We start from the raw sequence: 24,485 nt of genomic DNA, 5'->3' as shown, positions 1-24,485 counted from the left end.
GACTCAGAGATATTTAGAATTTTTGGAGGCAGTAATGTAAAACAAAGCAGAGCATGCACTGAAGGGGAGACAAGTACATTGTTTGAGGCCCAGCTGTTTGCAGTTCCCAAGACAAAACAGGATGTATGTGACCTCACCTGATCAGAGTGACAGGGCAAGTGCATGGATGACAGCTGCTCTAGAACATTTGTCTAAAGTTGTGGCAGAGTGTTTTATAGTTCTTTATTATGATTTTAGTCATATATTTTCCATAATCACTTCAAGTAGCGTATTGTGTTTGCCTTATTTATTGGTAAGAACAGGCTATTCTTTAGAAATTAAGTGTTTTAGTTTTGGACTTAAAACCTGAATTGTGTTCACCAAACTGAATTCAAGGAGGATCTGTCATGTGATGTATGCTGCAGCCCACTGATTGTGTTCAATTAAAAACGAAAAGAATTTATCTCTTACTATAAGCAAACCCTTTCCTTAGCGATTCAGGTCAGTAAAGGAATAAGCTTCTCATCTACAAAGAGTTTTCAGTCCAGTTGTGGGCATAAAAGAATTACATAGATGAATAACATACCAAGTGCACTTTGGTGTGTGTCATGGAAACCAAATGTTACAGAGATTCATTCCGAGAGATGTTGTTCCATGTAAGGGACTGGAAAATGTTCTTAAAGAAGGAATCATTTAGTGTAGATGTTGAAGGATGGCTGGATTGTTGACAGTCCAACATGAGGCACAGTGAGTGGCAAGGAGATGGTGACATTCCAGAACATTCTTTTAGCAAATACAGTATAGAGTTGTCCAAGTTGAGATAGTGCTTAGGGGATACGTGGTCTATTTTGATAAAGACATCTATGTATGGAAGTAAAGGAAATGAAATAAACTTGGAGAGGCATGCTGAGACATGGTGTAACATGCTTCCCAATTCCGAAGAGAGTAGGGAGCTCCTGAGGATTCATGGATGGGTGAGAGCTGTGCCTTGGAAAGACCCAGGTTACAGCAGAAATAAAATTTGTTGAGATTGAAACATATTTTAAACACAGAGACCAGAAGGCTTTTTATAATAATCCTTGCAGGAGATAATGAAGACTTGAGTTAGCGGTAGTAAGTATAGAAACCAAAATGTAATTATCAGTTTGAGACTCTGAGGGTAGAAATGATGGCATTCTGTAACTGAATGTGGTGTCAGAGAGAAGGGAGGAATTGGGATTATATTTATTCAATGAACATTTGAGAGTGTCTTTCACATATTAATGTTTAAATGCAAATGTACCCCTTAAGTGGAAAAATAAAATGTGGTCTTGAGTTTTGGTAGAGGAGTCAAATTTATGATATACCTTTGGTAGTCAACAGCATAAAAGTGATGGTTGAAGCCAGAAAAGCTTTTTTCAGTTATCAGGACAGTAATAAGAGGGGTAAGATGGAAGATGATGCCTATATTTAAAAAGAAAAAAATCCTGACTATGTGTGGTGATGGATGATAACTAGACTTACTGTGGTCATAGTTTCACTATATACAAAAATATTGAATCATTATGTTGTGCATCTGAAACTAATGTTACATGTCAATTATATCTCAAACATTTTGTCTATATATGACTATGGAGAGATCTCCATGATATATTATTACCTGAAAAAGTATGTATAGTAATAAACCAAGTTAAGAAATATATTTTGTTTACAAATAAAATTTACACATTATACTAGGAAGAGATCATGTAAGTTATAGAATAGAAATCAATGTTGAGGGAAAAACAAAAACAAAAACAAAGAATCATTACAGATATCAGAATAAGAATAGCCAGAGGTAGTAGGAGTTCCAGAACAGGGCAGTAGAAAATCAGTGGCATGTAATTAATAAGAGAGAGAGAACATTTCAAAACAATACTGTAGTTAATATCAATTGCTAATAAAGTTCAGAGTAGTGGAGTTAAGAAAAATCTTATGTGATTGCTGGTGGTAAAACATAAGAGTTCTCCAGGAAAAGCACAGATACAATGAACAAGATCTAAATATCCAAGCTCTTTAGGTGGTTTCAATGGATTTACCCATAACAATTATCTCTAAGGATTTAGTTTGCACAGATCAATGTTGCTCCATCCATGTAATACTATCTCACAACAGTTCCTTAGGAACTCTTCAAAGTTGAAATATCAGATAAAAAAGGAATATTGTTAGGCTAAGAAAGTCTCAAGATACAGAATATTAAAGTTATTGGCTGTAAGGAATTTCAGAAGTCACCCCTATATACACCCTTAGAGATAGAATATTCTGGAAAGTATAGTTTCCATTTTTCTCTAGTAATCCAATAAGGCCAGTGCCTTGAAAACATTAATGTTAAGACATTTTTCTCTGCCAAGTTAAATAGCACTGTCTATTCTTGGTTTAGAAATAGGAAATGCTGGGCTTTTCAGAATGAACATTCATACTTGGTGTTTTCTGAAATCGAATCCAAATTCAATCTTAAGAATGGCATGATGCAATTTTGACATCTCCTTTTTCTCCACAATGCTGTCTCATCAACATCAAACCTATGTTATTTCTTACACTCACTGGTAAATTTAATCATTCCTTTAGAGAATATCTTGTTCTTAAATTGAGAAACCCGTCTTCAATCTCATGATGTACTTATAAAAATAAAGTGGCTTCTATTTCTAGGCCTATTTTCCTTTCTGTCACTGCTTCATTTTGTGGTTCATACACCTCCATCACTTGTTTAACTTCCTTTCTTTGGAGAAAAGATGCCTGTAGTGAGTTGACACTGAGCCTGAAAAATACACAGTTTAACATCTTGTTGTTGTTGTTGTTTATCTGTAGCACCTGACGTTGGTTCAGTCAGCTAGACTTGAGTCTGGAAGTGTCAGATTCTACCTTCTCTGCCTGGCTCACTACACGTTTTCTTGCTAGACTTGTGAAGCAAATTGTGTGTATTTCTGTAGGTCAGAAAGAACAAACTAAAAATACCTGTTTTTTTTTTTTTTTAATGATACTAACATACTGGTTCCTTGAGAAAATAAATAGTTCAAGCAGCATTTTAAAACTATGGCTTGGAATAATATGCAGCACTGAGTTCTTTGATTATTTCTCATTTACTGGGAATTATCTCATTGCATTTTCTATGATACAGTTATTCCAAATGGTTGGGGTGAAGCGCTCTGGGGAGGCTGCTGAGAAAGGGCCATACCAGACTCTTTTAGTGGTAGGAAAGACATACTCCTTATGGGGATATGATGGGCTCCCTTCCACCCAACTGAGAACCCCATTTAGATGCTCCCTAGTGTCAGTGTAATAGTTTGGCAATAATGCATGGATTTAACTGGCTTTAAGAGGGTGCCATGTTCTGTTTTAAGTTCTGGGGATTTCTCAGTGAACAAATCGAATGAAGCTCTTGCTCTCATGGAACTTGTGTTTTGTGGCAGGGACAGAGGTCAGTCAAGCACCCTCTGACATGCCCAGTGGTTCTAAGTGATGTGAAGACAAGTCATCAATAAGGGGGACACAGAGGGGAGAGAGGACGGGGGGAATGGTCGGGAATAAGTGCTAGTTGAGTATATACCTGGGTGCCTTGAGAGCATGAGGCACGGTGACATGTGGGGACAGACTATCTCCATCAGAAGGAACCAGCACAAAGGCCAGGATGTGTCCACGTGCTTGGCACCATAGAGGCCTGGAGGAGGCCGCTGATGGTGGAGTGGCTGACAGAGGCACTGTGAGAGGTGGAAGGGGAGTGAGGACCAGACTGTGGAGGGCGTTTGACTGTAGGTCTCTGAACAAGATGCAAAACCACTCAAGGATTTGAGCAGAAAAGCAACCGGATCTGGTATATGTCCTGAAAGGACCATTCTGACTATGGACTGTTGGGGGTATGAGAGCATACAGGGCGACGGGAGGGTAATTATGGCAATAGGCCAGGCGAGAGAACTCTGTGGTTTGGACCAGATGCCAGGGGAAATAGTGGGAAGAGGCCAGATGCTGGAGGTATTTGAATGGTACATCTGACCGAGTTTACTGATGGCTAGAAATAGGGTGTGTAAGAAAGAGATTGTCAAGGAAATGTTTCCACTTCATCTCCAAGAACCCAACTACAAAAACAAGAGAGGTTAGTTTCCAAATCTCTGTACTATAAGCAAATGTCATAAACCTCCCTTGCTGGCTATTTAAATGTCTCTAAAATTTAGGATCCACAGCAATCTCTTTCGTTTATTTTTTCCTTAAAGTATTTTCATCGAGATATAATTGACATATACCATTGTATCCATTTTAGGTATACAACATAATGATTCAATATATGTATATATTGTGAAATGACTAACATAATCACTTTAGTTAACATTCATCACCACACATAGGTACAATTTTTTTTCTTGGGTGAGAATTTTTAAGATCTGCTCTCTTAGCAACTTTCAAATATATAATAGACAATTGTTGATTATAGTCACCATGCTGCTTCTTTTTTATGTAGTCTTGTTCCTGAGTCCAACACAAATACTCGCTCTTGCAGTTTAAGCAGTTCTATCCTCTGAAGCCATGAGCATTCTGTCATCATTACACCCCCTGAATCCTTGGTCAAAAGCTAGAATGAAATTGCTCATTAAATGACTTTTTTAAAGGTACCAGTTAACACATGAAATAAATTCTACCTTTCCTACTATTTTTGTGTTTTTTCTTCTATTTATAAAGTCCTGGGACCTCAAGAATGGAAGAACACTTATGGATCAACTAAGTCCAGCCATAAACTTGTCAGCTTCATCCTATTTAAACTATTTTGTATTTTTTTTTAGTTTTTTTGGAAAATAAATAATAAATAAAAGTTTATTATCTGAGTTGCAAAGATCTTTGCAAAGGTCTTTGCAAACCTTTATCTCTTCAATTTAAAAAATGTTATTTCTACTAGTAATACTTACATAATTACAACCCTGGACCTCAACATAGAAAACTCTCATCATGTGATAGTGTTTCAAATTAACAGTAGGTCTGTGTTCTTTTAGAAGGTAACTGGGGTGAAAATAGTTACATAATAGTTACATAGTTACATACAATAATGGTTACATATTTGCATAATTGTTACATTGTTACATAGTTCCAGGTTTATCTATCTAATCTGCTTTATACAGCCATACACAAGGACACGATTATTCATGGAGTCATTATTAAATAGTACTTCTTGTCCCTGAAAAAAATTGAACTAGAAAACATTGTTAATAGCTGTTCTTTCTCATTTTGAGTAACCTAGATGCCATAAACTTTCCCTCTAGTGTCCCTCTACTCTGCCACTGGCTAGCTCTAATCCTAACTACTGCTCTGCTGTGAATCGCTCGCATGGTCTCTGGATCTTCAATAGTTTTTACTTCTTTACCCTGGTTTAGTTTACTGTTAAGAAAGAATAGAGTCTTTTCCATTATGGTTTATTACAGGATGTTGAATATAGTTCCCTGTGCTCTACAGTAGGACCTTGTTGTTTATCCATTCTCTATATACTAGTTTACATCTGCTAATCCCAGACTCCCAATCCCTCCCTCCCCTGCCCAAAAAGAATATGAAAAAGAATATATGTTAAAAAAGAAAGAATAGAGAGTCTACATGTTGCTATTTTGTCATGCCTCCTTTCTTATAGCACCTTATGTGTACATCATCTGAGTATCCATTTAATGAAAATTCCTTAGTATCAGACAGTGACTGTTATTCTAAGAAACCCTTTTCAGAAGTGCCATTTGAGTACAATGCATAGGAAAATGTTTTTATTTGTTTGTTTCTACTTGTATTTCTCAGGCTTTCCAAGAAAAGCTTTGGTAAAGCATCCCTTGTATTATACAGTGTTTCCCAAATTAACGCTTTCACAAATACTCATGATACAACCTTGCTGCCAGAGTGTTAAGGGCACCCACGCGATGTGTTCTCATCAGTGCTTTCCATTCAGAGTGGATACATTTTTTTTTTTTTTCTGGGACGCAGGCCTCACACTGTTGTGGCCTCTCCCATTGAGGAGCACAGGCTCCGGACACGCAGGCTCAGCGGCCATGGCTCACGAGCCCAGCCACTCTGCGGCATGTGGGATCTTCCTGGACTGGGGCACGAACCCGTGTCCCCTGCATCGGCAGGCGGACTCTCAACCACTGCGCCACCAGGGAAGCCCCAGAGTGGATGCATTTTTTATCCCTTTGCATCTTAGTAATTGAAAGTTAAAGATTTGTTTCATTATCTTGCTCAGTCAACCACATGCTAACCAACTTCTGTCACATAAAGAACTTCACTGTAGCTTTTGATATGACTCTAGGGAAATCTTACTCATGTATTCTGTATTTCTACATCAAAGTAAAATGAGGCTTAACCTTTCGATGCCTGAATGATGCTTTTTTCTGAATCTTTTATAACATATCTTGGCCAGTGAAAATTTTGTGAACTTATTTGTCATTAATTTGTTCTCTATCCCTTCAGTAACTCTCTGGGGGAGAATGCCTAGGTAAAGACCAAATATTTGGCCTAGGCCCATCATTTCTGTTGGATTTTATATTTACAGGGAAAATGCTCATGGTCTGAAGAAACCTAATGAGGTCACACAAACCTCAGTAGGAAATGTGCAACATACACTGTCACAGTGATGCTCAGAAGTGTAGAAGCAGGAACAGGAAAAGCAGAGGACAAGCTGGCTTCTAGCATAGCTGTGCATATCTAAGGAAGAAGAGTTTAAAGCCTAAAGGGTGAAATGTGTGTTACAGAGACGGTGAAGAGGTATGTCTTAGGGCTACATCTTGGTGTATGGGACATGAACTGTGGAAGCTGTCCTGAGATACAAACCCACGATTTCAAAAATTAAGATTTCTGGTGAGAATGCAGACAGAATTATTGGGTTTCACATGCATTGACACCTATACCTAACCACAAACGTTTTGGATTTGAGTTTTAACTATTCTCTGTAGAGAACATGAGTTTCTGTAGGGAAGTTACTGTGACTTGTGCCCTCAGGAAGCTGTGAAGAGCTTTGCCTAAAGGAATCCGTGCTTTGCCTCCGTCCATCAGCTGGGTATCAGGAGGAGGATTCCAATCAGGGAAAGGCTTTCAGGGGTGGGATTAGCACAGGGCCATGTTGGAAAGTGGATGACTTCCTAGTTCGCTGCAAGCACTGCCTCTATAAATGTTGGAAGGATAGGTCTTCCCAGTCTGACTTCATTCTTCTCTTTGAATCAGTTCCTTCGGAATCTAATAGACTCACACTTACAGCCTAGAATAGAAATGTAAAACCTAAAGCCAACTAAACACAACATTTGAATGTTATAAGATAACATGTCGGGTCTCTATTGGTTTATGCCATAAGGATTTGGAATCACTAAAATTGTCACACAGCAGGCCATCTTTCTGATTTTGCTGTTCAACTGTATTAGAAGAATGTTGCCATGAGTTTGTGTGAATATGAAATATGGTCCCATTTTAACTGTCTCCATGGCAATAATTGCTTATTTCTATGGAAATGGCAGTTTGCCTCTACAACAATAACCAGTGAAGAGAAAAGAAGTACTGATTCCCTTTTATCAATTTTTTTTTCTTTTTATGGTTTCACCTTTTCAAATGTCTTATTTTATTTGGTTAGACCAATAATTCTGTGCTAAACTATTCCTCTTCTCCATTGTTTCCTTCACTGAATTCCAAAAAAAAAAAAAAAGTTCTCATCTGAATTTGACAGAAAACTCTGACCCAGGTTAAAGTTAAAGGCTGATGCTCTTTAACATGGTGGAAGCAGGAAAAGGAAGCAAGAAAACACGCTGGCTTTCGAGCCCGACTGGCTTCAAACCTTGGCTATATCACAACTAACTGACATTCTGCAGGTTATTTCATCTCTAAATCCCTCAGTGTGCTCCTTTCTAAAGTAGAGGTAATGATATCTTTCCTGAAGAGTTATTGTAAAGATTAAAGATATACACGTCATCTGGCATGTAATAGGCCCTCAGTAATTGGTAGTGGACAAATGTAGGGCCAGATATGGGCTCTGCTACGGATAGGGTTTGTGACTTTGGTCAGGTCACTCCATCCCCATATGTACAGTCTGCTCCTCCAGGGAGCTTCCAAAGTTGCTACCTAAGTTTAAGGCCCTAAGCTTTTGGTTGTTGTTGTTATTTTTAATCTCAATAATAGACTTATTGTTTATTTAACAAAGCAGCCAGGATCCCAGACTTCTAGGTAGTTACTATAACTAAATTTGGAAAATCACCGGTGCCATGCCATAATAGTTTGTTATGCAGTTGTCTTCTGTAGTGTAATGACACAAATAGCCCCAAAACTTTTCATTGGTACTTGCACTTTGCTATCTTAAGAAGCTCCTCTCTTCCATGTATTTATTTGTCATTAGTCAAATCCTAGCTCTCCTGAATGATTTATACAGAATATTTTTTTTGGCATTAATTTTATAATTTCTGCTCCTTAACATGTAATCCATCACCTGCAAAATTGTATCAAGGGCTTCCCTGGTGGCGCAGTGGTTGAGAGTCCGCCTGCCGATGCAGGGGACACGGGTTCGTGCCCCGATCCCGGAAGATCCCACATGCCACGGAGCGGCTGGGCCCGCGAGCCATGGCCGCGGAGCCTGTGTGTGTCCGGAGCCTGTGCTCCGCAATGGGAGAGGCCACAGCAGTGAGAGGCCCACGTACAGAAAAAAAAAAAAAAAAAAAAAATTGTATCAACTGTCTCTATAGATGCATTAAATAATTCTGTAGTGCTAAATCCTCCTGAATTCATAAATGAATTAGTTCTCTTTTGTACTTAAATAATGTATTTTGCATAGTCCAGAATATATTTCTGCATTTGTCGCCTACGTAATTTTTCTTGTGAAGAACTTTAACTTTAGAAATGTAACTAATGATTTATGTGGTTAGTTTAATGTGTTTTCTTTAATTTTATCTTCTGTTTTGGTGAGTGGTATGTGAATACGAGAGAGCAGGTGTGAATGAGTGTGCCCTTTGTATATGTCCTAAAATATTTAGCAACCGAAATTCAGTTCTTTTAGATACCATTAAAATTTATACTATGGGCTTAGGGGAAAAGTCGTGTTTTTTCCTTTAAAGTTACATCAAAGAATGAAGACACTTTTTAATAAAAGTTAAACTGAATTGAAAACCCAATAATAACAGGCTGTAAAGGCCACATAACCTTATATGCTGGACAGTAATTTTATTCAAGTTGCAGCTGATAACTACAAAATAGGATGTTATAGTCATAGGGACTGAACAATTCATACAGGAATGATTTACATTGGATAAAAGTTCATGTATCTGGGCTTCCCTGGTGGCGCAGTGGTTGAGAGTCCGCCTGCCGATGCAGGGGACACGGGTTCGTGCCCCGGTCTGGGAGGATCCCGCATGCCGCGGAGCGGCTGGGCCCGTGAGCCGTGGCCGTTGGGCCTGCACGTCCGGAGCCTGTGCTCCGCAACGGGAGAGGCCACAACAGTGAGAGGCCCACATACCGCAAAAAAAAAAAAAAAAAAAAAAAATAAGTTCATGTATCTAAATATATATTCTGATATCAAATAAAGCTTGATATGCTGAAACTATTAAAAGAGCTCTAAAGTGCAGTAGGAATACAGGGGGATATAGTTGGGATGAAGATACTGCAATGTTTCCTTTGCTACTGCAAAACGTTTTAATGGTCAACTTCAATATCCATTTGGGTTACTTTATTACTTTTTGAAGTATGAACGTTCCTCTTTTTGAAGAATCTTGTCTTCATTATCTGAGAGCCTTAATTGCCCTCTCCTTTTTTCTAGGCAGTCTCCTTTTGCTTTCCCCAAACTCATTGCCTAATTAATTGTCTTTTAACTTTCCCTAACTCCTTCAATTTTTTCTTTCCCTTCCCTAAAATGTAATAATGTTTTTACTAAAGAGGATAACCTCTATCATCTTTAAAATTTATTCCAAGAATCCATAATATTTCAAAAAGTATCCTAGTGGATTAGAAATATGTAGTGTTTACTTCTAAAATATCAATTTCTTAACAGCAAAGTAAGTATATTATTGAGCAATACAATTTAGACTCCATAGACAAAACAAAATTGTAATTGGTTTGTGTGCCCTTTTTAATGACATATAAATTATTATAGTGAAATGGAGCACTCAGTCTTAGAGTGTGTGTTTTTATGTGTTTGTGCATGCATGTGTGTAGTGAGGAAAAGTAATTGTTATTTGGGGATTATTTTGGGTTATTTGGTTTTATGATCCAAAGACCAAAGCCATTTTCTGAGTTTGAGGGGAAAGAAACGATGCTCACAAATGTAGAGCTCCTGTATTCATTTTCCTCCCAAGTCATTCTTTTCTGTTGCTGTTGGTTAGCTATCTTATATAGAGTAGTGTGTGTGTGTTCATCCCAAGCTCATGATTTATCGCTCCTCCCCCCATGTTTCCACTTTGGTAACCATAAGTTTGTTTTCAATATCTACAAGTCTGTTTCTGTTTTGTTAATAAGTTCATTTGTATCGTTTTTTAGATTCCATATATGAGTGACAGCCTACAATATTTGTCTGTCTGACTTACTTCACCTAGTATGATAATCTCTAGGTCCATCCATATTGCTGCAAATGGCATTATTTTATTCTTTTTTATGGCTGAGTAGTATTCCATTGTATATATGTACCACATCTTCTTTACCCATTCCTCTGTCGATGGATATTTAGATTGCTTCCACGTCTTGGTGGACTCTTGGGGGGCCATCAAGGAGGAGATAAGGATCCAAGTTTGAGTTATGTTTTGGAAGAGAAACAGTGACCACAGTGATGAATGAGCTTCTGGCAGGTGAACATGGAGGCTAACTTACTGTTCAGTGCCCTGAGAAAAGGGTAGGTGGAGGTACCCTGTTAGAGATGGAACAGCCTGCTAAGGAAAAGAATATTTTGATGAAGAGTGGGTGGAAATCAAGAGTTAAGCTCCAGAGATGCTATACTGGATATGCCTGGAGACATACCATTGAAGAGTAGAAGTAAGCAGGTTTGGAGTTCAGAAGAAGAGTTCTTATACCCATTCGGCTCATACTGAAGATATTTGTGTGAAACAGGTGTCTCACCAGGTCGTAGTTTCTTTCTATGTAAGGATTTTTTTCTTTTTAAATTTTGGATCTTCCACGGTGTTTTATACAAGGTGGAAAATAGTTGAGGTGAAGGATAAAAGGAAATTGGCATATATTATATCCTACTGTGTATAAGAAATGAGCTGTCTTTGGCTTAATCCTCATGAAAGGCTATTGACTTTTTACAGGTGGTCAAAGTAAAACGCAATTAAATGACTTGCCAAACATCACAAAGTAATTGGAAAACCAAGTGTCTTTGTCTTCAGGGCCCAAAGATATCATATTAAACCCCAGTGCTTGCTAGTTAGCCTTTGGAAAACCTCATTCATTACAAAAAGTTACAAGGAGCTGTGTCAAACCTACTAGATGTTAGGACCCTAGTACATATCAGTAAATAGGGAAAATTCCTTTCCTTTTAAAGCTTATAGTCCAGTGTGTAAGGCTGATAATAAATCAACATAAAGCTGGATAATATCTACCTATGAATATAGAGCCATAAAGAAAATAAACAGGTGATAGAGAGGAATGAGGGAGCTGAACTTCTTTAGATTGGGCGGTTCAGACAGACCAAGCTAAGGAAAACACAATTTAGCAGACACTCGAGGATAACAGTAGAAAAGAATATTCTAGCTGGAGAGGAAGAGCCCTGTGGTGGAGAGGAAAGACCAGGGGCAGCGAGCAGGACAGCGATTTGGCCGTGATCCACAGACAGGCAGGCGCCAGCCATGCGGAGCCTGGAAGGCCCTCGTGTGGATCTCGATTTTACTCTGAAAGCACTGATGAGCCACTGAATTATTTCAAGGGAGAGAACAACATGTTGTGATTTACATTTTTAAAAGTTAACTCTGGTTTATGAGAGGAGGACTTGAAGGAACAAGGGTGGACTCAAGGAAGCCAGTCAGGCGGCCCTTGAATTAGCTCAGGTGAGAGATACTGGAGGCGTCCAGAGGGATCTGGAAAGGAGACAGAGGGAAGAAGCATGGTGTTGATGGATGGTTATAGGAGATGCAGGAAAACCAGGACAACCCTTGTGTTTTTGGTTCAAACATCTGAGTACCTGGTGGCACCTTCTATGAAGATGGAGCAGAAGTGTTTTGGTGGCAGGAAATCAAGAGTTTTGCCCCCAAAAACGTTTGTTAAACTAGAGAACCACGATACTGGTCACATCAGATAATTGTTCTTCTATGATTAAATACACGTTTTCTTGCATAACCATTCAGTTATGAATTGTCTAGGGTGGCTTCCAGGTCCTCCTAGCAGGCTCAGTGGCCCTCAAAGCTGAAAATATTTACTTTTTGGCCCTTTATAGGAAGTTTACCAACTCTGCAGTAGAGCATGATCAGAACCTAATTTTAGAGTATGGTTTTCCTTTTTCTAAACCAGTGGCCCTTTTCCACAGTCTTTATAAAGCCTTTGACTTCTTGTAAAGCCATGCTGGCATTATTAAAATACATCTTTCTGTTTCACAATTAGTTTACTATTGTGGTTTATCTTTTTCTCTCTCCATTTATTTTTGGTGTCTTTCCCTGATTATTTCTCTTTACCCTCTAAAAGTGAATCTCTCCTAAACTACACTTCTCAGCCTCTTTTCTGTCATCTTCTTGATGTCTGCACAGCTCACCATGTCTCTTCTGCAGGTGTCTGCACGGAGGCCAGCTGACCAAAGAAGCTTCCACTATTTAGTAAAGGTCCCCGACCCCACTCACTGTTCTCTAGAAGATCATTTACTGTTACTGACATTCGATCTAGTTCTGTTTGTTCATCCTCTGTCTTTCCCCAGATACCATGCTGGTCCCATGAGCGCAGAGACTTTAACTGTTTTGTTCACTGGTGTGTTTACAGTGCCCAGAACTGTGCTTGGCATGTGATAGGTACTCAATTGATATTTGTTGAATGAATGAATCTGTCCATTGTATTCTCTCTTTTGGGGGAACTTATCCATGTCCACATTATCAACTATTACTTCTTTTTTAAAAAAATTATTTTTTTCATGTATAATTGATTTACAATGTTGTGTTAATTTCTGCTGTACAGACACGTAACTCAGTATATGTATACAACTTTTTCCATATTCTTTTCCATTGTGGTTTATCCCAGGATACTGAATATAGTTCTCTGTGCTCTACAGCAAGACCTCATTGTTTACATTACTTCTAATTAGAAGACAACCAGATTACATCTCTAAGTTCTAAATTCGATCATGCTTCAGATCTCAGATCACTTAGCCTAAAGTGTCATTTCCAGCCCTTTGTTTGACTGCTTCTCTACCTAAACCTTCATGCTCTATTAAAAACGTTACTCTTTTTCTAGGGCACAGTAAGTTCCCTCACCTCATACCCCAGACACTGCTATTCTGATACTTCTGGAACATCACAGCCCTTTTCCAGGCTCTGGGTCTGCACAGGCTCTTTCTTCTTCCCCTAACTTATACTCAGCTGTCAAACCACAGCCCACATTCTCCCTCTTCAGAGAGGCCTTTCTTGGCCGACTGACCACGTGCCATCTCATCAATTATTTCTTTCATGCCACCTGTCACAACCTTGAATTATCTGAATTTTTTCTCACTAACGAACTGTGTACATTCGCCCACTGGACTGCGAGCTCGTTAAAGACAAAGACTTTGTGTCTCTTGCTCACTTGTTAGGTCCTCAGTGATAAGACCCTGCTTGCAACACTCTCAGGGCTCAATAGCAATTTGCTGGATGAATGAATTTCCAGACAGAACTCTTGAGTCTACAATGATCGTTCTCTTGTCAAGTCGTAGCACTTGGCATTGCTAGTACTCTTCTGGGGATGGATGATCACTGTCTCGGGAAGCCCTGGGATTGTTGGCTTTGGTTGTTGTTTCCTGACTGCATGGATGCTTGACTTCTCACAGGTTCCTGCCTCACTCCCCTGGTAAGGTTTGAATACCCATAGATATCCAAACAATACATCACACACACACACACACACACACACACACACACACACACACACACACAATGCTGCATACACAAATGCTCTCATTTGTTTTTACTTGGTTTATTATCATCTAAAGGTCATTCCTCTAGAAAGGAAGGATAAGAATACTGTTCTTCATTTCACTGGTTAGGAGAAGAGGGAGAATTTACTTCCTAAAGCATTTTCTTTATTGATTTGGTTTTACCATTCAGGTATACATGCAAAATTGATTTGCATATCACATTTTGTTTTGTATTTATGTGAGGAATGAAATCATGAACTACTTGTGTAGAGAAGATGAAAATTTATAAGTGACATACCCTTTTTAAAACCTGAAAGAAAATTGGTATAATCAGGTTAAATTTCCCTCATTAAATTTTACATAGCATAGAAAGAAAAAGGCCTTTAGAAAGAACATGCAATAGTTAACAGAAAAAGTGCAGAAAATAAGATATTTTAGAATGTATTTCTCTTTAAAGAAAGATTGTAATATTTAAAAATAGCTTATCCGATATATGTCTGCAACAGGGGTAGGAAAACCTTTTCTGTAAAGAGCCAGATAGTAAACATTTCAGGGATTGTGGACCGTACAGTCTCTGCTGTAACTGTTAAACTCTGCTCTTGTGGCCTAAAAACAGCCCTAGGCTTCATGTGAATGAATGGTGTGTCTGTGTTCCAATAAAGCTTTATTTGTGGACAGTGAGATTTGAATTTTATTTAATTTTCACATGCCAAGAAATACAATTGTTCTTTTGATGTTTTTCAACCACTTAAAAATGTGAAAACCACTTTTAGCTTGCAGACCATCCACAAACAGCTGGTAGGACAGATCTGGACCGTAGGTTGTAGTTTGCCAGTCCCTGGTTGAGAGAGTTCAGCTTGAACAAGGGTGGTGTGTCTGCCCGGGGATGTACCATGTAATCATGTAAACATGTGTGTCAGCAGGATTACATGTTGAAGAATAGGAGTGACCTGAGAAAAAGCTGAGGAGATCCTCCGTAGAGAGCACTGAAGTCCGGCCAAAAGGCCAAGAGCAGAAATAAGAAACAGGCCTTGTGCTGCAGAGTCTCCCAGGCTTTGAAACCGGCTAATGGATAAAAAACAGAATCTGAAGCTGATAATTCACAAATAATTCACAGGGTTTTCGATTTTGACACCAGAAAGGAATACACAAAATGGTTAATTATTTAAAGTTTCACTATGTATAATATGTCATTGGAAACTAGCAAGTTGAAGAAAATCTTTGACTTGCCACATGGTTACTTTCTTGACTGCCTATCAAGTTTGTCTACTTTTAAATATCAGGGGAGCCTGATTTTTCTCTTAAAACAGATCTGTGAATTCATAATGGGAAGAACGTTACTCAACTAAATCTCTGTGTGCTGCTCTGGGATGTGGGGATGCTACACCCTGTAGTGGGGATGGTGGTGGCTGAACTGATGGATGCTCTCAGCTCTCAGCACCCTGGTCCTTGCAGACGCACTTCCCACCTCCTCTGTTTCCTGGGAAACGGTGGCTACTGGCTGCTCTCAGGGAGCCTGTTCTTCGCCCACAGCCCTCAACACTCCAATCCCAGCCTTTGGGAAGGAGACAGAGTAAATGGGAGAAATAGATTGGGGAGGAGAGAAACTAAAAATCTCTCTGTTTGAATGTCTGAGTGTTTCCTGGAAACGATGTTGGAGATCATGATGGACGAATTAAAGTGTGTGTATATATAATATCTGCATTCCCTTTTGATAACCACTGTTCTTCAGTGGTGCCTAGTTTTGATCTTCTGTTGGGCAAGTAAGATAGCTTTATTTCTTCTAATTGAGTCACTATGTCGATCTTTTATATTTAGTGCAAAAATATTACAGTAAGGCAAAGTAAATTTGCTGTTTATGTGTTAGGTATAATCAAACTGCATCACACAGTACAAAATCCTATACTTCTGAGTAGGCAACTGAGATTTGAATCACAATGCCACCACTTAAGTGTCTTCTTCCTCATTTAAGAAAGGAAGGTACAGGGCTTCCCTGGTGGCGCAGTGGTTGGGAGTCCACCTGCCGATGCAGGGGACACGGGTTCGTGCCCCAGTCCGGGAAGATCCCACATGCCACAGAGGGGCTGGGCCCGTGAGCCATGCATGGCCGCGGAGCCTGCGCGTCCGGAGCCTGTGCTCCGCAACGGGAGAGGCCACAGCAGTGAGAGGCCTGCGTACCGCAAAATAAAAAATAAAAATAAAAAAAATAAGGTACAGATAATAGCAATGAGGATACTGTCAACACCAATACCTCCTAGGCTTGTTTTAAATATTAAATAAGGTATCATGTTTAAGGCATCTGGCCAAGTGCTGTGCTAGAAACAGAGCTTAGCACAGAGGAACCACATGAAAAATACGTGCTGAATCAGTTAAGGAATCAGTTAATGATAATGCCAAGGCCATGGCAAGTGTGCAATAAAATCAGCTGTGCTTCTCTTCCCTCCCAAACACCTTCAGTAGTTTACAAGCCACTCAGCATTGCCATAGGAAAATAATGGCTTCTTAAGCTGCTAAGTGCCAGGGGGGTCACACTACATAGAGGCTTTGCTCAGCCCCCATGTGCTTGATATGGGTTCAAGAGCAGAACTGAGTTCCTTTTTTTTTCTTAATTAGTTTATTGAGGTAGAGTTGATTTACAATGTTGTGTTAATTTCTGCTGTGCAGCAAGGTGATTCCATTATACATAGACATACATTCTTTTTCATATTCTTTTCTATTATGGTTGAGTCGCTTTCTAACACACTGGTGCAATACATCATTTCCTCCCCCCCAAGGTTTATTTACAGGATTTTGAAACTGTGCAGGTGACCAACTAGTAATATCGAGTGATGTTTTCCACAAGCAATTCCATTTTGATAACTGGACAATTTTCTAATATTGGTGAGTCAGGACCCCGTTTATAAGTTGTGCTTTCTGAATCAACATGAAAAATGATGCAAACCTTAAATATATGGGAAACATCAACAGAAGGAAGCAATGAGAAGGACTGCTTTTAGGGCATCCCGTAAACAGTTTCTTCTTTATCTGCCCCCGATGATGAAGGGCCTGGGATTATTAGGTGTCCTCCCTTGGGAGTTTCCTCCACTCATTACAGAATGTGAGTCACTGCATTAAGCACTTAGGTCAGTGCTTAAAAGTAGTGCTTTTGAAGTTCTCTGTGAAGTCTGTGGCCGTGGCTGCAACGGAAGTATTGAATTTGTCATTCACGATGCAGCCAATAGATTGTTAACCTGACTGACCTTGTGTAGCCAAATAACCAGAGAAGGCCCCCCTTGTCTCTGGCAGAAGCTATCAGAAAAAAGGAAGGAGGTGGGGGGAGGGACGGAGGGAAGGGAGAAGTAAAAAGGAAGGCTTATTCACTCCCTAGTGGTGCATTAAAGTACTAAAGTATGATCCCTATTTATTTTAAGTGCAATTCCTGCTTTTGATCATCTGAATATAGTCAACATTAAGTTTTTGTTTGTTTGTTTGTTTTGTTTGTTTTTTGGTACGTGGGCCTCTCACTGTTGTGGCCTCACTCGTTGCGGAGCACAGGCTCCGGACGCACAAGCTCAGTGGCCATGGCTCACGGGCCCAGCAGCTCCGCGGCATGTGGGATCTTCCTGGACCGGGGCACGAACCCGTGTCCCCTGCATCGGCAGGTGGACTGTCAACCACTGCGCCACAAGGGAAGCCCTCAACATTAAGTTTTGACAATGCAATCCCAATCCCATGCCTAAGGTCACTGAAGGACAATGAAAACAGAATGTTTGTTGTAAAAGTCAAATACTTTATCATACTATGGACATACAATGAGCTACTTCCCAAGTTCCCTTGGAAGTGATTATGAGAAAACCTACTGGAATAGCCAACACTTCCATAGGACCACCCATGCTCCAGGTCTTAGTTAGGCACCCAACTCCCGTGTCTTGGCATATAGTTACTTATTTCATCCTCCAGCATCCTAGTGAGGTAGATAATATTATTATTCCCATGGTACAGAAGAGGAAATTGAGGCACAGAGAGGTTAGGCAATTTGCCCAGTGTCATACAACGTATAAAATGAACTTGGAATTTATCTTCTAAAATGAGACTTTTGAGAGTGATAGGGGATGTTAATAATAACTGTACAAAATATCAGAGGTGAACTGGAACCGGCCCTAAAAAACTAGGACATCATAGTTAGCCTAAACTACCAAGGATTTGAATCCAGGGCCCAGATCCAGAGTCCACACTTACCCCCCTCTGGTAAACTGCCACCTACCTCTGCTGGCCCTCATTTGCCCATTCTACTGTTTCCTACACCATTTACCATACACTTTCAATCTCTAGCATTTTCCTTCCAGATGCCTTATTTTTTCTCATTATGTCTTTTTTTAATCGAAGTATAGTTCATTTCAATGTTGTGTTAGTTTCAGGTGTACAGAAAAGTGATTCAGTGATATATATATATATATATATATATATATATATATATATATATATATATATATATATATTTATATATTCTTTTTCAGATTATATTCCCTTATAGGTTATTACAAAATATTGAGTAGAGTTCCCTGTAGTCCTTGTTGATTATCTATTTTTTTATATATAGCAGTGTGTATATGTTAATCCCAAACTCCTAATTTATCCCTTATTTTCTTGTTCATGATGCAACTGATTCAACTGTAGTGGGCCATTCACATTACAAGGATGAAAAGGACAAGAGTCCCCATTGTCCAGGACCTCAATTAATAGGGACAAAGGGCTAAAACCTCATGATTTTCCTCAGGAACAGGTTTCAAAGAACCACCTGCTTTGATGAACCAAAGGAGAGCTCAGTGGTTACAAAAAACAAAAACAAAAGAACAGCTCATGTACTTTTAGACCCATTTGCAAAAATTCCCTTATGCTTTCTGATGAACAAAAATTTATACTGAACCTCAATCCTTTGAGAGCTTGGCCAATAACAGATATGATGCTGTCAGAGGATTTTATGCTGCATATCCAAATGCAAAATGAAAGCATTAAAAATGCAAACTGAAAGTCAGCTGGGTTTGTTCCAAGGTTTATTCATAATGAGTCACCTATTTTTATTACATAAGAAATCAAATCTAGAGTTGTAATTAAAACACGATGCAGTGAATTTAGGGTAGTTCTTGGAGCATTCAAGATGTGCCTATTTGTTCAGGGACATTGTGTCCTTTGAGATTTTTTTTTAACCACTTTAATCTTCTGTAAGAAAGACATTTTCTCAATTTTTGAGGGAAGACACTCTATCATCTAAATACTCACGATTGGTTTTAATGCAGCAATTGTTACAGAAGCAAAGTACGTAGATTGTGCCCTCATGCTTTGCACTGATGTCCTTTGGCAGCACTAGACACATATGTACTCTAGACATACTTTAAGGCATTATTTTTTTATTGAAGTATAGTTGATTAATAATGTTGTATATTTTTCAGATTCTTTTCCTTATAGGTTATTACAATATATTGAGTTTAGTTCCCTGTGCTATATGGTAGGTCCTTGTTAGTTACTATTTTATATGTAGTAGTGTGTATATGTTAATCCCAACTTCTTAGTTTATCCCTCCCCCACCCCTTCCTCTTTGGTAACCATCAGTTTGTTTTCTATGTCTGTGAATCTATTTCTCTCTTGCAAATAAGTTCATTTGTATCACTTTTTTAGATTTTGCATAGAAATTATATCATAAGCTATTTTTCTTTCTCTGTCTGACTTACTTCACTTAGTATGATAATCTCTAGGTCCATCCATGTTATGGCAAATGACATAATTTCATTCCTTTTATATGGCTGAGTAATATTCCATTGTATATATGTACCACATCTTCTTTATCCATTCATCTGTTGATGGACATTTAGGTTGTTTCCATGTCTTGACTATTGTGAATAGTGCTGCTATGAGCATTGGGGTGCATGTATCTTTTTGAATTATGCTTTTCTCTGGATATATGTAAGGTATTCATTTTTAATCTTACCTCTTTTGAGCTCCCTAGTTCCCTAAAGACTAATTGCATCTAAATTTTACCTAAGGGTTTTGGAGAACTTCAGTGAAGAAGGGAAGGAATTGAGGATTGGATTGGTCCAAGTGTCTGGTACAGGGACTGAAAGAAGGAGAAAATAAAAGTCATCTTTAAATCATTTTTACTGTATGGAAATAATTTTTCATGTTAATTAATCACTGCAGGGTCATGAAGAACCACAGTGTCACCTTAGGCATCTTCCTAAGTAGGTTTAAGGTAAAGAAGTACAATTTTAAATTCTGCATATTTTAAAGAACATGTATACTGATAATTTGAAGCCTATATTTGAAGCTTCTCAGTCTGTGAAGTCATATCCCTTTTCATAATGTATTTATTGAAAATACCATCTTACTTTATGGACTACATATCTACTAAAATTAATGAATACATGTTTGTTTTTATATCCTTCTGATGCTCAATACTATGCAACTTAAAGGACTTCTTGCAGAAGTTAGTGATCCTAATTGGTTTTTATATTCCTTTAGTCTAGACTCAAAAGTCGATCTAATCTATATAGTCACCATTTAATACCCAATGTACCTCCAACTGAAGAATGAATGCATTTCACAATGTGAGATACATGCATGTATAATTATCTCATTTTTATATTTTTAAGAATAAGGTATTAGACCAGCATTTGTTCAGGATAAAGTGACATATAATTATTACAGAATAAGGTTCCTCCATATGTTATTTATTCCTTTTGTTTGTTTATTTATTTTTGTTTTCTATCCAATGTATATAGAAACAGAGGAATTATTAGACCTCAAGATCCAACAGTTTATCTCTTGTTTGTTTTCCTTTATAGTAGAAACCAGAAATCAGAAAAACCTTCATTTCTTTTCATCAGTTTTTAGAGCAGAGAGGTGAAATAAATTTCCTCTAAACACCAAGACAACCAAAGTAAGAGTCAAGGAATTTGGAAGTAGATGAACTTAGTTTTGCATATTGGATAAAACTTGTAGAGCCCTTAAGAAAAAGCATGCTTTCACATCCATAATAATTTATGAGTTACCCAGCACCCTCTGTCCTTCAACATTTAGTTACAAAATCCTTTTTTAAGCTTATTATGTCAAATTACAGGCTAAATGAAATTCTATCCTATGCTGAAAATGGATGTGTATAATTGCCTGAAAGAGCTTTAATAAAGTATAATAATACATAACCAGTTTAATTTGCAACTAAGCCAGTGGTACAGTAATAGATTTATACAACTAATATTGTTAAATTCTTAATTTTCATCCTCTCTTGTTTTAATTACAAGTTTCTTTTGAATGAAATCCACCTATGAGGAGTCTAATGGTTTCTTACTTCACCTTTCTTATTGGGATAGCTTTTAGAGTTTCCTCAGCATATTTCCATTTAAGTCTTCCAGGGAACACCTGAGACTTTAATGTGGAACAAGTATGGACCTATGTAAAAGCTCTACAGATTACATTCCTTAATTGAAACTGTGTGCACTCAATAAGTGCTTGAGTGTTTACTATCATAGTTTTGTTGTATATATAGATGTGAATGTGTGTGTATATATATAATAAAAATATATTCAGGCATTACCAAACATATTATTCATTAATTTTCTCAATATATATTAAAATACTTACTGTGAGTAAAGACACAATTCTCCGTTCACATATATACATTTATTAATTTCAATTGTGGGTGTGCATTTTAAGAATTGTTTGTTATTACTGTCCTATTCATTAAACACTTCTGCATATTATATTGGCTCTGTGGTTATGGCATTTTTAGTGCTTCATTATCTGAATCCTGACAGTTCTGTCTCCCAGAGCAATGTGTTTGTTTCTCATGTCTTCATGGTACCCCATCTCATCCAGGAAATATTTGTTCCAAAGGCAGTGTTCAGAGGTAGGTGCAGAAAACTTGTTCTGAAGACAAAGTTCAGATTTAAATGAAAACGTCAGTCTGTGAATCAGGTGTGTTCATCAAAATATTTAACAAAAATACAGTAGAGGATTCTAGCAATTGGAATGGAGGCCAACCATGAACAACCAGGATGGCCGCAGCTGTCAGCGCTCATGAGATTGTCCACCCAGCCACTGACTGTCACTGTATGATCCCTGCTGAAAGCAACAGAAACCAAATTAATAAGGAAAAGTCAGCAGCCCTAATGAATATCCTCTAATTTTAAGGAATCAGCATGTTTTATAGCTCTGATAAATATAATTAGGACTAGAAATTTTATGTTTAATATACTGCAAGGTTTAATGTAATCAATTTTGATAACACTGAAAGATTTTAGTTGACATCATTACTTCTTTTTTCACAGTGGCTAGCATTCAGAAGCTTCCTGCGGCCTCTGTTCTAACAGACATCAACTTCCCAATGAAAGGACGGAAGGGCATGGTTGACTGGGCAAGAAACTCAGAAGACAGGGTGGTCATTCCAAAGAGCATCTTTACCCCCGTATCATCAAAAGGTAAATATGTGAAATAATTTACGCCTTGAACAAAAAATTTATAAGTTCAATTTAATAATACACTTGACATAAATTCCCATGTATTAAGCAATTTAGGAAACAGTCTGCAATCATGACTCTAAACTCATTTCGTAACTATAGAAAACCTAATTTGGGCTTTAAATCTGAATTTACTTGAGGAAAGGCTCTATTAAAATGGAAAAAAAAAAATACAAGTGCAAATTATAGACCTGAGCTTGTCAGGGTCAAATTTCAGTGCTGACAGTCTCATCCCAGTGTAAAGCACTTGGCCTAAGATTTTAAGTTTAGGTATTGAAATGTGTTGGATTTTCCATTCCATGCAAAATAATTGTTTCTGCCTCACTTTTTAAAAAAGAAGTTGGTATCTAAAAACAAATTTAACGGGCTTCCCTGGTGGTGCAGTGGTTGAGAGTCTGCCTGCCGATGCAGGGGACATAGGTTTGTGCCCCGGTCTGGGAGGATCCCACATGCCGTGGAGCGGCTGGGCCCGTGAGCCATGGCCACTGAGCCTGTGTGTCCAGAGCCTGTGCGTCCGGAGCCTGTGCTCCACAACAGGAGAGGCCACAAAAGTGAGAGCCCCGTGTACGACAAACAACAACAACAAAAACAAATCTAACAAAAAGTTAAGTTTTAAGAACATCTTCAGTAGCCTCTAAAATTTAATGGCCCTTTTCAAGAGTGACATTGTGGTCTTAATTCTTACGTTGGAAATTTTGACATTTCAACTGAGAGCTCCAAAAGATAATTGGCTCTCCCCTATATCATTGGGAATTTAAACTTAGCTGTATCTACAGCCGCTTCTTGTCTCAGCCTGCAGGAAAGTTACTTCATGACACAAAACCACCAAAAATACATCTTCTGGAATTACAATTAATGCATGCAGTGTGTGGGCTGACTTTTCTGGCACAGTTAAGAAGGCATTTCTTATACCTGGCTTTGCATCAGCAGATACTGGAATCCCCTTGTAATTAGGAGATTAAAGTTTTATAAGACACAGTATTATTCTTGCTGTTTTGCTAATATTTTAAAATTTTATTCTTTCTAGAATTAGATGAATCATCAGTCTTTGTTCTTGGAGCAGTCCTGTACAAAAACTTAGATCTAATTTTGCCCACTCTGAGGTAAGCTACAAAGTAATAAGCTGTTGTAATCTCTGTAAATTATTCCAAATATGTGATTATAGCTCATTCTATGAAAATAGTCAAGCAAAGTTTAGTAATACAAAAGGCTTTTTTCTTAAATGAAATACAATATACCAATTTAATGAACAGCTTATTAGCATATTGTGCATTGCAAAACAACTAGGAAAGACAATTTTGGTTCCTGATTATAGCCATGTAATTCTTTTGTAACTAATCATGACTTGCCTTAAGACCAAGGGAAAAAAAAGTAAGAAAAAGAAAACCTCAAGGCTCTATAAGAGAATGGATCATTTTAAAATGAATCTGTCTTCTCCCTTTATTTGTATTTACTTGTACTGTTCATCAGCATTACATGAAATTCATGATGGCTGGGAATACTTGGTTTTGTTGATCTGCACAAGATATCAGTTTGCCTCTAGATAAATATTCAATTACAGTTACATTAAGAAAAACGTTGTTCAATTAGAGGACTAATTTTGGAAGAAATCCATTGATTTCTTTCCTCCTAGACATTAAAAAGAAACAATTACAGATAGTAATTCTACCAACATTTATTTATTTCCTCTGCCGTCTTAACTATTTTACCAGATTGTACAGAAAACATGATACACATCTCTCTGGATGGTGCTGTTCTCACTCTTGGTGACCTGTTTCATCCACCCCACCTCACTGTGGAGGACTGAGACAAAGTTGTATTTTAGTTAAATACAGCCACACGGCCGTGAGCACGTACCCACAGCCTCATGAGTAAAGCTTTAAGTTTTTCAAGAGGAGAGACTGTGAATGAAGTGTACAGTTGTACCAGGGACCTAACAAATGGTCTAATAAATAAAAACAATTAGAGTTCAGTCCAGCAGGAAAAGGTCTCCCAAGGAA

At 38.1% G+C, this 24,485-nt stretch overlaps 1 protein-coding gene across 1 annotated transcript in view; it reads left to right on the top strand.

The window, feature by feature from the left end:
• Positions 1 to 24,485, top strand: part of ADGRB3 (adhesion G protein-coupled receptor B3) — a gene marked incomplete at both ends in the record, with an annotated part of 799,939 nt that overhangs the window by 405,502 nt on the left and 369,952 nt on the right. The window contains 2 exons of the mRNA XM_079716603.1: positions 22,297 to 22,446; positions 23,513 to 23,588. Of these exons, the coding sequence (XP_079572729.1) occupies positions 22,297 to 22,446; positions 23,513 to 23,588 (226 nt within the window). The remainder of the gene's footprint in view (positions 1 to 22,296; positions 22,447 to 23,512; positions 23,589 to 24,485) is intronic.

Source organism: Hyperoodon ampullatus (assembly GCF_949752795.1).
Source record: "Hyperoodon ampullatus genome assembly, chromosome: 12".
NCBI lineage: Eukaryota > Metazoa > Chordata > Mammalia > Artiodactyla > Ziphiidae > Hyperoodon > Hyperoodon ampullatus.
Note: the sequence above shows the minus strand (reverse complement) of the source record. Positions and strands in the feature narration are given on the sequence as shown.